Genomic DNA, 15,896 nt, shown 5'->3' with positions numbered 1-15,896 from the left:
CTGTCTTTGTGTTTTCTTTTGCCCTGTCAGCCATGCTACCCTGTCAACAGACTTCCCAGCTTCTGGTGTTCTTCCTTTGAAATTAAGGGGTTGAGGAACAAGAGCACTGGGGAAAAGGGAGGGAGGCAGTGGTAAGTTTGTAAATGTGTAACAACCAGCTCTTTCTAGGGTAAAGAGGCCCTGGTTTGTAGTGTTTGTCAACTTCCTTGGTGTAAATTCTCCCACCATCTCCAGTTTCTACTCACCAACATAATGCCACTGAACATAGAGATGAGATGTACAATAGCACAACATTATAAATATTTCTATCATATAATAGATATAAATAATATCAAGAGTATAAATAATAGTAAAATAAGAAGTGATAAGCTTTGAGTATTACCTTTGTATTATTTTTTAATTTATGTAATTTAATTGTTAATAATGACTATACTTAGAACTGGCTCACAAAATTCCAAGAAATTTAGCAAATGACTCTTACAAGCCAGTACAAGAAGCTCCAGCACACCACTAGGTGGAATGGAGGAGAATCTGATTCAGAAAGAACATGAACACTCTCTTTATTAGCTGAAGTTTGGTCAGTCTGTCCCCCTCCCTTATTCTACACAAATCTCAGGAAAAATCAAAGTATACTTCTTTGGCCATTTGGGAAGAGACAAAAGAATAGGATTTTTTCTCTCTTATGTCATTGAGAACTGTAGAAAGAAGTAAAGTTAATTACAGATAAAAATACATCAAATAAAATTAGCCAAAATATTCTGCCTGAGATTTATCACGTCACTTCTCTGCGTAAAATCCATCAGTGACTCAATTGCTTACCCCAAATTCTAACTTCCTTAACATGACTTACAAAGCCTTTGTGACTACAACCCACTTGGAGAAGACCTCTGTTTTTACTTGCCCAGAATCTATTGTCCCTTCTGCTCTAATAACATCTCTATTGGGATTTATGCTTCCTCAATTGGATATAATCTTGGTAGGATTCTTAGTAACATTGCTTTTTTTCTGGTTACAGCTCAGAGTTTTATTCAGCAAACAAAGAATAGTACACCCTTGAGGCGGGAGGGCAGGCCGACCCCAAAGGAGAGCCCTCAATCCATCATGGGTCAAGTTTTGTTTGTTTGAACTCAAATGGGCCAACCATACACTCTCTCCCTGGAATGTGAAACTTGAGTGTAGTAACAGAGACTGAAACGTAGTTGGGATTCATTTATCTTGACAGAACCCCTTGAAGAGATTCACAATTAGTTCCTGCTTACCTAGATTTCTGGCAAATGCTTAGTTCCTCTTTTTACAGATCATGGTTCATCAGCCTTTCTTCAGTTTGCTAAGCTACTCCAGAGTTCCTTTTTTTTTTTTATTTGATGTTGCCAAAATTATTCCTGTTCCTTATAAGCTTCTGACTGGTAGGTACACCACATCCTAGCCTCATCTCCCACATTTCTAGCCTCATCTCCCACATCCATCCACACATGCATATGCCCCTGTCTTACAGAGCCATTGGCTGGTCCCCAATATGGACAAGCCTGACATTTAGTGATGAAGGAATTTCATAGTATTTCAGGACTCTGCCCTGTCCAGCCTTTTTTCTGTAATCAGCTCCTTCTCATCTTTCAAGATTCAACTCAATTGTCTCCTTCTTTATGAAATGTCACAAAATTCCCTGTACAAAGTGAGTTGCTTCCTCCTTTTCAATCCCTTAATATTTGTGTACACTTGATCATAGCACTTATCAAAAGTGACTTCAAAAAGAGACTTCATATTATTATATAATCTCTGAATATTCAGTACTTAGCACAGTGACTGGAACATAGTAATGTTTGGGGAATGAATGAATACTACTCCCAGGGCAGAAAAGAGATAATTGGCTAAGTATGCCCCAGCACCAGAGCTGGCTGACACTACAAGGAATGTATCTGAGGAAGAGCTTTCCTGAAGGTCCCAGGAATTCCAGGTTTAAGGCCCTGGGCTTGTTTTATCATAATTAAAGGAAAAAAGAGCAAGTTTCAGATGAATTGCTGGCTGTCATCACCCAGAGCAGCCTTGGAAGCCATATGTCGACAATGGCAGCCAGTCTTCAAATGACAATAGACTAGAGGATCACTAACACCTCTTCCAATTCCCATGAATTGGACTTTTGGATTTCACATGAAACAAAAAATAAACTTGTGTTGTATTAATTCTCTGAGATCTCAAGATTTATCTGTTATCGGGCCTAGCAGTATTTTTGTAGAAATTGAGGTTAGATGTAGCTATAACAAAACCCTAAGATAAGCGGCTTTAGATTGACAGTTGAACAGTGAGTGGTGAAGGAATGAAAATCAAAGGTTATAATGATTGAGGGCTTCCCTGGCAGCCCCGTGGTTAAGAGTCCAAGCTCCCAATGCATGGGGCCTGGGTTTGATCCCTGGTCAGGGAACCAGATCCTACATGCTGCACTCATACACCGCAATGAAGACCTGGGACATCCAAACCAATAAACAAATAACTTAAAAAAAAAAAAAAAAAAGGTTACAAAGATAGAGCCTCAGACTATGCCATGAAAATATTTACTAAAAAATGTCATCTGTGATGATTCATGTATTAGTTATCTATTGCTTCATAACATATCACTCCAAAACTTCATGGCTTGAAACAACAATGTGCATGTGTGCCAGCTAAGTTGCTTCAGTTGTGTCCAGGTCTTTGCACCCCCTGGACTATAGCCCATCAGGCCCCTCTGTCTATGGGATTTTCCAGGCAAGACTGCTGGAATGGTTTGCCATGCCCTTCTTCAGGGGGATTTTCCCAATCAAGGATCAAACCCATGTCTCTTACATCTCCTGCATTGGCAGGTGAGTTCTTTACCACTAGTGCCACCTGGGAGCCCCTGAAACAACAATATGTATTATCTCTTATAGCTTCTGAGGGTCAGGAACTCTGGAGCAGCTTGGGGTCTCTCATGGGGTTGCAGTCAGATATTGACAAAGTCTGCAGTCATCTGAGGCTTGACTGAAGAGGTAAGCTCCACCCATTCACATGGTTATGTGACCAGAAGGTTGGTGCTGGCAAGTTAGCATCTCTCTACTTGGGCCACTCCATGGGTCTGCTTGAGTGTTCTCATGAACCAGTGGCTGGTTTTCCCTAGAAGAGGTCAATCAAGAGATCAAGGCACATGCTTCAATGTCTTTTATGTCCTAGGTTTGGAAATCACATACCATCACTTTCATTGCATTTTTAGTCACATTTTCAGGTTGCTCCATCTACTGTGCAGAGAATAAACTAGAGAGGAGCAAGATTTGAGGTAAAGATGCCACTTGATTCAGAACAACCTCTGACTCATCTGAACCAATTAAAGCCCTGGACAAGGCGTCCTAAATGCACACTAGGTCAACACCAGGGTCAACACATCCAAAATGAGGCTAGATAAGAAGAAAGAACTAACGCACATAGCCAAGAAAGTTTGGAAGAGTGGTGACCAACTTGTAAAGAAGTTCAGTCACGTGGATGTTAATCTAGTGTGAAGATTTTTGGAGACATTCTAAAATCAAAAGCAGAGGGTAGCAGTTCCTTGGGTCACCCACATCAGTCCTTGGCCTGGACACAGGTGTTAACAGTAGGGAGAATTTTGAATTGTTGTTGTTCTTCAGTCACTCAGTCATGTCTAACTCTTTGTGACCCCATGGACTGCAGCACACCAGGCTTCCCTGTCCTTCATCATCTCCCAGCGCTTGCTCAAACTCATGTCCATTGAGTTGGTGATGCCATCCAACCATCTTGTCCTCTGTCATCCCCTTCTCCTCCTGCCTTCAACCTTTCCCATCATCAGGGTCTTTTCCAGTGAGTCAGCTCTTTGCATCAGATGGTAGAAGTATTGGAGCTTCAGCATCAGTCCTTTCAGTGAATATTCAGGGTTGACTTCCTTTAGGATTGACTGGTTTGATCTCCTTGCAGTCCAAGGGACTCTCAAGAGTCTTCCCCAACACCACAGTTCGAAACTATCAATTCTTTGGCACTCAGCCTTCTTTATGGTCTAACTCTCACATCCATACCTGACTACTGGAAAAACCATAGCTTTGACTAGATGAACCTCTGTTGGCAAAGTAACGTCTCTGTTTTTTATATGCTGTCAAGATTTGTCATAGAATTTTGAATGTGTCTTTCAAAGCTTTACACAGCCCTGGGGGCAGTGGGATTGTATACCTTTTTCTGCTACCAGCTTCACTGAGACCCTGATCCCCACCATGCATTCCAGTAAGCCACTAAGGTAAACTGTTTGCCTTGATAGGCTAACACAGCATTCTGCACTATCACACAGCCTTGATAGGTGAGAGTCTAACTCATCATCTGCTTACACAGATGCTACTTCTTCCCTGATAGATGTAGCCAGGGACAGAAAGTTCTCTGGCTAAGACTCCCTTAGTGGGGATGTCTCCACTGCTCCCTGACCTTCTAGACTGGGGACAGGATGTCTGAGAGGTGTTTGGGCTACTTAGTATGAGTAGAATTGAAGTCTAAGAAAGAAAGATACACTTCCTTTTGCGTAATAAATCTGAGTCTCAGTTATTCAGACTGTAGTAGACTAAATACTCTGGCCCAAGTTGCAGGTATTGACTACAGCCTTGAATGCAGCCAGTCTCACATTGGGTGATGGCCCTCAGCTGGGGCGAGCTCCAGGATGAGATTATAGGGACTACATGCACTGGGTAGAGGCCTGGTGGGAAAGGATAAGCCCCACAGCAGCGCATTAAGCCTTCACGAAATGAATATTGAATGGATGAAGTAGTGATTCTGCTACATCTGAGAAATTTCAACATGGGTGGGGGGTGGGGGAGACTATTTCCTAAAATAACTCATCTTCAGACTCTTAAAGAATTATTCCTTGTTTTGAACTAAATCTATCTTCATTTAACTCCCAGTCCTTTGTCCTACAAATATCTTTTGAGGCCATATCAATTCTATCCATTCTTTCAAATGAAGACAACTGTCAACGTTCCTGAGCCTTCTTTCTTCAATTCCTTTCATCTGTCCTTATCTAGTGGCTCACCTCTGAGCATGCTCCAATACATCTATTTGCCTCTCAAAAGTGTGGTAAAAGAATCAGAAATTTACTTGATTAGCTATATGTGCTAAAACCTGCCTTTATATTCGTCCCTCTTTATGCCATTGTTTGTGGACCCAAGTTAAGTTGTGACATGTAGAACACAACGCCTGATTTATGGTATAATCCATTATTATTAACTTCGCCATTATAAGGGCTTCCCTGGTGGCTCAGATGGTAAAGCGTCTGCTTACAATGCGGGAGACCCGGGTTTGATCCCTGGGTGGGGAAGATCCCCTGGAGAAGGAAATGGCAACCCACTCCAGTATTCTTGCCTTGAAAATCCCATGGACGGAGGAGCCTGGTAGGCTACAGTCCATGGAGTCGCAAAGAGTCGGACATGACTGAGCAACTTCACTTTCACCATTATAAAAGAGAATTAAAATAAGATGTTAGCCCAGGCCCCACCTCCGTTAGCCTCAGAAGTGGAAATGCTATCCTGCACTACATCTGCTTTTGAATTTTCAGACCTCGTTGCGGCACTTTGCTCCTTTTGGCCCGGCCCCCTCTAATTAAGACCCGCCCCCAGAACGCCCCCTGGCCCCGCCCACCGCTCTCAGCTCCTCGGCGTCCCTCCCACTCGTAGCCCTAGGCGGGAAGCGCCGGACGTAGCTGCTGATTGGCTGGCTGGGGCGCAGCTTGATGGCGTCGAGCTGGCGAGCCCAGGCCCCCCGGCGAGTGCTGCCTGTGTGAGGGGGCCCGTGGCCTAACGTGCTGTGGCTTCGGGGAAAGTGGAGACACGAGCCCTCCTTACTCTTCGCCATGAGTTTCCTAATCGATTCCAGCATCATGATTACTTCCCAGGTGAGCCACCGCGTCCCACCTCAGGACTCCTCAACCTCTCTCCCGAGTCGTCTTCTCCAGGCCTCGGTGATGCGGGCTGGCCCGGAGTCTCGCTCTTCTCGCCTGCGGCTAGTGCCTGCCTCACCCATGCTCAGAGCTCCGGGAGGGTGTGGGATTTGCTGTGTCTGGCTCCCTGCTCCCTCGCTGTCAGGTGGAGTCCCGCGGCCGTCCGCGCTCCAACTCATACTTCATTCCTCCTCACGCCATCCTACCCCACGCTCCGGTTTCCTGTCACTTTTGGGAGAGGTCAGGTGGCCTTAGGGCTCAGAGCCGGTGCCGCGAGCTGTCCCCAAAGCTCCCCGAAGCTCTGGGCTACGCGGCTGATCCATGGATTAGGGAAGAGTGTGGTTCCGGGTGCGGAGTGCGCGACTCGCCAATCCGGCTGGCTCCTGGGGACACGTGAGGGCTTTGTTGGTTAGTTGTCAAATTCTCAATCCGGATGCGGATGAATTTGCCGCAGTCACTTCAGAGATCTTCTAAGTATCAGTTTTCGTTTGTACAGTAATACCTCCAACGTGTATCCTCTGTTTGCGGCCACGCTTTCGGATCTTTTTCTGACCCTCTTTCCTTCCAGATTAGCCATCTTCATTCGTTCGTACAGTCAACAAACACGTTTATGGAGCATTATATAAAGTTCTGAGGATACACACTTAAATAAGACACTGACTTGTCCCTGCTCTATAGAAACTTCGTCTAGTGAGCTTTTTGTTTTTACTATGTAAATTTTTTGTGACTCTTTTATTTTCTCCACAGCATTTATCCTAGCACTGATATCATTTATTTATGAATTTATTTTTTTGAGATCCTATCTTTTTAATAGCTCTGTCCTCCCTCCAGGTGCAAGCGCTCAATAAGTATTTATTGGCCAACTGTTAAAATTTGTAGAAGCTCAGACTACCTAATTACTGATCTCCCCCCTACCTCATTGCTCCACTAACTTAAGGTATTTTTCTTTAATTGCTCTTTTTTTCAAGTCGTTCTTGAAACAGTTCTTTCTAGGAGTTTAAAGTAAACTAAATCTTAGGGGTTTTTTTTCTGTGTTTGTGTTACTTTATCCTAATGCTTCTGTCTTTGGAGTGGAGCATTGTCCCTGTTTCTTGAAAAAGTTCTATTGAAATACTTTAGAGAGTATGAAACAAGTAACATCTGATAACAATAATTTTTTGTTTTTAAATTTAACACCTTTTATAAGTTTTCATAACTATTGCTTTTATTGGCTACATAATATTCAAATGTATCAATGTACAAAAATCTGGACATGTAATTCTCTTGCTTTTCTAACTTTTCTAAGGCTTCCTGTTTGTCCTTTATGACAACTCAGGGTTGTTTTTAGCCTTAGTATCAACTCAGGAAAAATGACAATATTTAAGTAGCATTTTTTTCATTTAGAATAAAAATAAGAATGTCACTGAGGAAATTGGCATTGTATTGTAACCTTTAAGATTTATAGCATGGATACAATTGATAAGTTAAACCAAGAAAGTGGCTTTCTGATCTTATGTGCCATATAATATTTTAACTTTCACACATGCATTAACATGCAGTATTAAGTGTAATTCTCAAAGCTGCTCTTTACAAAGGAGGAACTAAGACCCAAAGAATCCTTTGTGTGGTATGTTCTCTGTCCAAATATTTATGTGGCTACTTCATCATCATTTAGATATCAGTAAAGATGTCACTTCAGGGAGGCTTTACCTGACTCCCTACGCCAGTCAAGATTAACATCCATTCTGGCCAGCTGCTGTCTCATGTCCTTGTTTTATTTTCTTCTTCGTATCTGTCACTACTGTTTGTTTGTGTTTGTTAGAGGCGAACGCCATGAGTTCTAGGGTACTCTCTGTCTTGTTTCTGCTGTATTTCCCAGCATCTAGATCAGTTTCTGGAACACAGTAGAGGCCTTTTTGTTGTTGTTGAGTTGCTAAGTTGTGTCTGACTCTTTGCAACCCCATGGACGGTAGCCCGCCAGGCTCCTCTGTCCGTGGGATTTCCTAGTCAAGAATACTGGAGTGGGTTGTCATTTTCTTCCCCAGGGGGTCTTTCCAGTCCGGGGATGGAACCCGTGTCTCCTGCATTGCAAGTAGATTCTTTACCACTGAGCCACCTGAGAAGCCCTATAGTAGAAGCCTAATAAATATTTAATAAAAAGCACCTTTCTGGAGAGGTGTGATTGCCTTAGAAACATCTCCCCCTCATTTTTCAAGTTTTATATGAACTGAAAGATTTATTTGAAAGGAAATCTGAAATCAGAGGTCATATATTGAAGCTGGTTCACCCCAGGCAACATCTTGGTATAGACCTTGTTCATCATTCCGCAGGATAAAGTTCACATCCTTAATTGGCTTATGTGGTCTCTTATGATGAGACTCAGTTCTTAACCTCTTCAGCCTTGCCTTCACCATTTCTCACTTCAGTTTATACACTAGCCTTACTGAACTTCTTTTAGTTCCTTAACCTGGCCATGCTATCATGCCTCCAGGTTTCCGCCAGTCTGTTCTCTTTCTGGACCTTTTTCCCATGCTCCTCCACTTCTTTCTCCCGACTGACTCCTACTCAGCCTTTGTTTCTCAACATGGATATCCAGAAAACCTCTTCCAGACTGGACTAGATATCCCTTGACATGTTTTCCTAGTACCCTTTGCCCACTTCCCTTATAGTAGCACTATCACATTGTTTCATAATTCCTTGTCTATCTCCTCCATAGATGACAAACCTTGAGAGCAGTGTCCATGCTGTCTTGTTAACCCTTCTACCCTTAAGACCTGGTACATGTTAGACACCAATAAATATTTGTTAAATAAAAGTATAAATAAATGATCCAAGAAAGGAATCTTTTTCTAGTCAGTTCTTTAAACTATCCTGCTAATGGTTGTTTTTTTTTAATCTGTAGCTAATTTTCAATTTACGAGTTATCTTTTGTGAAAGCAACTGTTATCTAACCTCTGTTTTTCAGCCTTCTCTACAGTTATAAGACTTATCAGTTCCAAAGTACACTCTTAAGTCTCAAGGTCAAGACTGCACAATTTCAAAAATATTCTCTTTTTTGAATAAATGCAGTACACATTTTTGTTTTATTTGCAAAATGTTTAAAATTGCTTTTCCCTTTTGCATGCTCTTTAGATCCTGTATAATCTTGCCAGAATTTGTATTAATCTTGGACTTCTTGAATTTTCCTGGTATGTTTTTATATTAGTTGTGTAAAAGTCTTTTTAAACTTTTTTTGTCAATATGAAAGGAACCCACAATGAAATACAAAGGTGCATATCTCTTTTCTCTTTTTCTCCCATTTCCCGCTCCCTCATATAGACTTATCAATTTTATTTGTTTTCTTTTCCTTGTCTAAAGTCCCATTTCAGAGTGATCTTGGTGAAATATTTTATTTTTTATTATCCATCTCACCATATACACTACTCTCTAAATGCCTAACTTCAACTGCAGTCATGACTTCAGAAATCATTTAAATATGGCCTCTAAACTATGAATTTAAATGTTTCCACTGGTAATGATTTAAAATAGCCAAAGGATCTCATAAGTAGTCTAAGAGTATTTTGCCCTAATCTATTCACCCTCTTCCTTTTCTACTCAGTCTGAAATCATGGATCCAAGCTCCTTCATATTCACTTGTTTCTTTGCCTGCATGTAAAGCCCACAATTGGATCACTGCTGTAGTTTGTCTACTGCTAACTCAGGAGCCAATACTTTGACCACCTGATGCAAAGAACTGACTCATTGGGAAAGACCCTGATGCTGGGAAAGATTGAAGGCAGGAGGAGAAGGGGACAACAGAGGATGAGATGGTTGGATGACATCACCAACTTGATGGACATGAGTTTGAGTAAGCTCTGGGAGTTGGTAGTGGACAGGGAAGCCTGGACTGAACTGAACTCAGGAGCCTGAAGGCTTTCATAGAAAATCACATATGTGCAGATTGCTGATGCCTTGAGTTTATGGACACCCTCAGGTCATTGATTCTTTTTTTTTTTTCCTTGACTTTAGTCAGCTCCTTGTTCCCTTCCCTTCATAACTTCTCTGAGTTTTTAATCACTCTTTTCAAAGCCCCCTTTTCCAACTTCACCTCTCCTGCCCTTAGCAGATGACCTCACCTCCTACTTGATCAACAAAAGTGAGGCCAAAAGATGTGAGCTCCTCCTACATCTTAATCTAAGCAGTTGTCTATGTCCATGACCATTCCCAACTCCTTTCCTCCCATGTCAGAAGATAAGGTGCCCCTTACTCCTGTTTAAAGCCGTGTTTTCCACATGTACCTTTGATTGTGGAGCTGCTTATTGTGAAGTGATTATAAGCAGAAGCTTTGGAGTCAGCCACACAGACTTCAGCTTGATCTTGATTCTGACACCCACTATAAATGAGTTAACTTCTGTTAAATCTCAGCTATCTCTGTAATGAGGACAATCAAACCTACCTTGTCAAGTTTTTATGATTTAATATGACTGCAAGGCTAAGCACTTAGAGTTCCTGGAATATACTAAATGGTCAGTAAAATATAGCTGTTGCTAATAATAATAATAACTCACATCCAGTGTTTCTTCTCATATTTATCTCTTTTCTGCTTTCTTCTCCTTGGCCTATAAATTTTTCTCTTTTCCCCACATTCTTCTTTAGGCTACGGTCTGATGTTTTCTGTCTTTCTCATTCTTGGCTGTCCCTTGAGTAATCTGTGTTTGTTGTCTCTACTGCGTTACCCCCCAGGCACCCCCAACGCGGTGAAATCTAGTTCCTGCTTCCACCTCACTACTCAAACTGTTTTCCTTAAGGTCAGCATTGACCTCCCAGTTACCAAATCCTTTGAACATTTTTCAATCCTGTTTCTGTTGTCCGTCTGCTTTTTTAACATGTCTTTAAACTCTATTCCCTTTGGTTTCAGGATACCACCGTTCTGGTGCCTATTATTTCTCTGACCATTCCTTCTCTGTCTCCTTCCTGGTCTCTTCTTCCCATTCCTACTCTCTACTATTTTCTTCTTGGCATATTGCTCTCTTCAGTCTATAAACTATTCCTGAGTGATCTCATATTCTTTGACGGTTTCAACTCTCAGCCCTCCCTTCATAATCTTTTTTTTTTTTTTAATAAATTTATTTATTTTAGTTGGGGGCTAATTACTTTACAATATTGTAGTAGTTTTTGCCATACATTGACATGAATCAGCCATGGGTTTACATGTGTTCCCCTTCCTGGACCCCCCTCCCACCTCCCTCCCCAACCTTCATAATCTTTTATGTCAACTTGGATGGCCCTCAAGCACTTAGCATATCTAAAAGTGAACCCATCATTTTCCTGTCTCCCATCCACATTCCCCAAATTTTTTTCCTCCAGTAGTCTTTATATAAAGTGGATGGCCTCCTTCTTCATCCTATATTCCAAACTAGTCATCCTTAATTCCTCCCTACTGATTTTGCCTTCGAAGTACTCAAATCTGTTGCCTCCTCTCCAACCACTGATGTTTTAATTCAGGCCTTTATTATCTCTCATCTGAACTGCTGCAGCAACCTCCTATTATGTTTCTTTCTCTACAGTGTTGTTTCCTTCAGAGAGCCCCCATAGTTTCTCTGTAAAGCAAACCTGGCCATGTCTTTTCCATCCTTAAATAACTCATCACCTACAGACTATGATCCAAGCTCTTTACAGTGACCTTTGGGGCTTTCCATCATTGGTCTTCTATTCATCCCCTCTTTGCCTCATTTTTAACCACTTTTTTCTTTGAATTTTGTCTCCCAGCAGCACCAAACCATGTGTAGTTACCAGTATACACCATGCTATTTCTCACCTCTGTGCCTTTACTCGTGCTCTTTGCTGCCTGAAAAAGAAGACCTGCACACCCCCACTACCTGTCTTTTACCTGCCTAGTTCTTTTTCAACACTTTAAGAGAGTGTTTGGTTCTTTTGTTTGTTTTAAAATCTTTTAGGGACGGTGGGAACCTTTGAGTGTATGTGAATACCTTGAAGCCTCTCTCTAGAAAAATGCATATAATCCTCAAATTTGCACATGATACCAGGTTTTAACTCTAAATTAAAACCTCCTTCAGCCAAGGTATTATCTTCCCCAGAAAAATCTGTCCTAACCCCATACCAGATTTGTTTAGTCTCCCTCTTTCATATTCTTTAACAATATCATGTGCATGTCTCTATCATTGTATGTCCCCTATTACACTATAATTACTTAGTGTCTTTACCACTATACTATACCTCCTTGAGAGTAGTAACAATCTAACTCATCTTTGTGTCCTTATCACTTAGTACAGTACAAAGAATTGAGGGTGAATGTTCCTGAAGAACAAACCGTCTTTCACTGTGCACCATTGATCCATTCAGCAAGCATTTATGGGGAGCCTGCTATGTGCCAGGCATTGTGCTGGGTGCTGAAATACAAAGATTGACAAGACAAACGTGACCCTTATCCTCACAGAACTTGCAGTCTAATATCTTTTTAAAAAGAATGTATTTAAATTAGACATTAAAAAACTCTGTGGCAAGTGCTTTGGTAAGGGAAATACAAGGTAGGATAATAGGATTATGTAAAAAGAGCAAGTTATCTGTGTTTGGGAGGCCAGAGAAGGCCTTCTAGAGGTAATAATAGTTAAGATTTGTAGGATAAGTAGGGAGGGGACTGGAGAGAAGTTCCTGTCAAAGGATAACATCTGCAAAGGTCTTGGTATGAAAGAATGTTATATCTAAAGAAGCACAGGCAGTTCCATATGGCTGAAAACATGAATTTGGTGGATAGGAGGGACACAGTAAGAGGAGGAATAATCTGCTAAACCATGCTCAAGAGTTCACACTTGCTCCTGAAGTGAGTTGGAAGGCATAAAAGAATTTTATTCTGAAATAATTCCACTTGCAGCAACATGGATGGACCTAGAGATTATCATACTAAGTAAGTCAGAGAGAAAGACAAATATCATATGCTATCACTTATGTTTGGAATCTAAAGTATGACACGAACTTACTTATGAAATGGAAACAGACTCACAGACATTGAAAACACACTTATGGCTACCAAAGGGGAAAAGGGCTGGGGGAGGGATAAATTCAGAGTTTTCAATTAGCAGATGCAAACTATTATATATAAAATAAGCAACAAGTTCCTACTGTATAGCACAGTATTGGAAACTATATCCAATATCCTGTAACAAACCATAATGGAAAGAAATAAGAAAAACAATATATGTGTGTGTGTATATATATATGTATATGTATAACTGAATACACCAGAAACTAACACAACCTTTTAAAGCAACTATAATTTTTAAAAAGAATTTTATTCTTTGATAACGTTCCTAGCCAATATAAGAAGAGGAGTTGTGTCAGAGTATGTGTATGTGGAGAAGGTATTTACCAGTGAAAAATAAATGAGCTTTACAACAATGAACAAAGCTGTCATGTGGCTACTACCTTAATTTGTGCCCAACTTAAAACATGTTCTAAAACAAGGATAATTTCAAAAATTGAACAGCATTTCAACATCTGGTCCACTGTTGAGGACTCTAATAAGTAGGTGTTATATGAGTGGATGTCACCTTTAATCTCTAAAATAAACTATTTAGTTAAGCAACCTTTTATCATAAAATAGTCTGTAAAAGGCATTTCTCAAAAGATTATGTATTGACATGCTGATCTTCTATATTCTTTCTCCTCCAGATACTTTTCTTTGGATTTGGGTGGCTTTTTTTCATGCGACAACTGTTTAAGGACTACGAGGTGAGAAGAGGTCATTTTGATTATGCTAATATTATATGGATTTATTGTTTTAAATGGGAAAAGAAAAATACCTCCATTAAAGAAAAAATCATGTTTGAGAAAGACAAATACCATATTATATCACTTATATGTGAAATCTAAAAAATGAAACAAGTGAACTTATTTGCAACACAGAAGTAGACTCACAGACATAGAAAACAAACTCATGGTTACCATGGGGAAAGTGGAGGAAGAGGGGAAGGGGATAAATTGGGACTTTGGGTTTACAGATATACACTACTACATATAAAATAGATAAGTAACAAGGGTCTACTGTATAGCACAAGGAATTGTATTTAGTATCTTGTAATAACGTATAATGGAAAAAATCTGAAATGTGTGTGTGTGTATATATATATATATATATATGAATCATTTTGCTGTACACCTGAAACATTTTAAATCAGCTGTACTTCAGTTAAGAAACCATTTATGCTTGAGCTTTCATGACTCGTCATGGTCAAAAAAAATAAAAAAGATAATCATGTTCACTCCCAAGATGGGAAGCTTTTGCTACTATAATATATAATTCTTAAATTGGAGAATATAATTAAGCTTAGTTGATTTTTTTTTTAATGCTAGTTCTATATAGCCCAGAAGCCAGGATCAAGAAATATCATGGTTTAGTAATATTAGTATACACACCAATAGCAAATAGTTCTTTGGGAGAGAATTTAACTTGTAATGTCTCATAAATGTACTCATTCATTTGGGTATCTGACATTCAGTGTTAATTACCAGTCTTACATCCTAAGTTAATTCTAAGGCTGGTCTGATTCATATCTTAGGGTTTGAATTCAGAAAGACAACAGCCTATACTGGACATTTCCTGATTAATCTTCCTCATTTAGTAATAAGCTCAATGGTGATGGACTATTTGGGGTCATTTCTAGTATGTTCTCCATTAAACTTCCCCAGGGAGTTTGAGTTGTTGTCTAAAAGAGCCCAGAATTCTAGAGATTCTGTTTTGCTCACTACTGTAAGGCCTCCTAGGAGAGGTTCTAAAACTGTTTCAAGGTCTGTGCAGAATGTTGAGGAAACCCTTTTAGAACCTGTATATCTAAATCTGTCATTTTTTATCAGTGTACATCAGGAATTCTAAGTGCTACTTCTGACCTTGTCACTTCATCTTCTTGTGTTTTAAATTTTTCATCCACAAGAGGGTGATGGTAATAGTGACCTATGAATTAGTAGTACAACCTATTTTCATCTATTCTTTTAGCTCTAGATAGGTTACTGTCATGGTCCTGTTTCTAATAACTTGAGAATTTCTTCAAAATAAGTTTTCTGACTTGTAATAAGAAACTTGTAATCATCAACTCAATATTTCACACAAGGAAATGACTTTTAGTCTCTATTTGACTTTTAACAGGTACGTCAGTATGTGGTACAGGTGATCTTCTCTGTGACTTTCGCATTTTCTTGCACCATGTTTGAGCTCATCATCTTTGAAATCTTAGGAGTATTGAATAGCAGGTGAGTAAGAGTACTAATTAGATCTCCTCTTAAAGAGACCTATGTTACTTTCTTTATGGTGGAAGATTTACTCGGATCCCATAGCTGAGAAAAATCCACTGTGTAGTTAGTTTAGTCTCAGTAACTCTAATAATCATAGCAAATATGGGTTCCAGGCACTTAGTAACTGGCTTGACAAAGATTGTGAAATAGCAGGAAAACAAGTCTAAACGTTAGTTCTGAAGTACTAATTGAGACTAGGCTGTGAGAACCTAGGTCCCAGGCTTTACTACAAGAAGTTTTATTTTCTCAAGCTGCTCTCTGATTGAATCCCAGGAAGAGCCCTTCACATTGTCCTGCTGATGGAGAAATCTCTACCTGAAAAGATCCGAATTCCTCAGAGCTAATTAAGGGCTTCTATGAAGACTTCTATTACCAATCTAGTTAATTTTGTTTATTTCATAGGCATGTTCAAGTGTGACTGAACTTAAGAGTGGTCTTTAAAGCATTTTTAAAAAGTAACTCCTGTCTTTCTCCAAAAAATAGACCTGTTAATTTATTGAACAGTCTATCCAAAATATTTCTTGCTTGTTAAACTGCAAGCTTCCTTTTTTTAGAGGCCAGTATTTGTATTTAGAGTACATCAACTATTCTGTGTAGAGTTTTGTTGTACTTTTTTTTAATCACTACATGGAAAAGTCTTAAGAATAAAGTTGCCTTGGCTCTGTAGTTGGAAATCAATGCTGAGCTAAACTGTGTAACTCAT

At 39.9% G+C, this 15,896-nt stretch overlaps 1 protein-coding gene across 12 annotated transcripts in view; it reads left to right on the top strand.

The window, feature by feature from the left end:
- Window positions 1-5,714: 5,714 nt before the first annotated feature.
- The window catches only part of GPHRA (golgi pH regulator A), a 48,914-nt gene continuing 38,732 nt past the window's right edge, over window positions 5,715-15,896 (top strand). For 8 of the 12 annotated variants that reach the window (XM_081495157.1, XM_081495150.1, XM_081495161.1 and 5 more), the window contains exons 1-3: window positions 5,715-5,884; window positions 13,577-13,636; window positions 15,048-15,151. In XM_081495157.1, the coding sequence (XP_081351283.1) occupies window positions 5,843-5,884; window positions 13,577-13,636; window positions 15,048-15,151 (206 nt within the window). In that variant the 5' untranslated portion in view covers window positions 5,715-5,842. Of the gene's footprint in view, window positions 5,885-6,106; window positions 6,338-6,760; window positions 6,867-9,506; window positions 9,756-13,576; window positions 13,637-15,047; window positions 15,152-15,896 lie in introns of those variants that run through there. The other 4 variants (XM_081495152.1, XM_081495153.1, XM_081495158.1 and 1 more) reach the window with 4 other exon arrangements.

The sequence above is a fragment of the Giraffa tippelskirchi genome, chromosome 5 (genome assembly GCF_054371585.1).
Source record: "Giraffa tippelskirchi isolate mGirTip1 chromosome 5, T2T-mGirTip1v1.2.pri, whole genome shotgun sequence".
NCBI lineage: Eukaryota > Metazoa > Chordata > Mammalia > Artiodactyla > Giraffidae > Giraffa > Giraffa tippelskirchi.
Note: the sequence above shows the minus strand (reverse complement) of the source record. Positions and strands in the feature narration are given on the sequence as shown.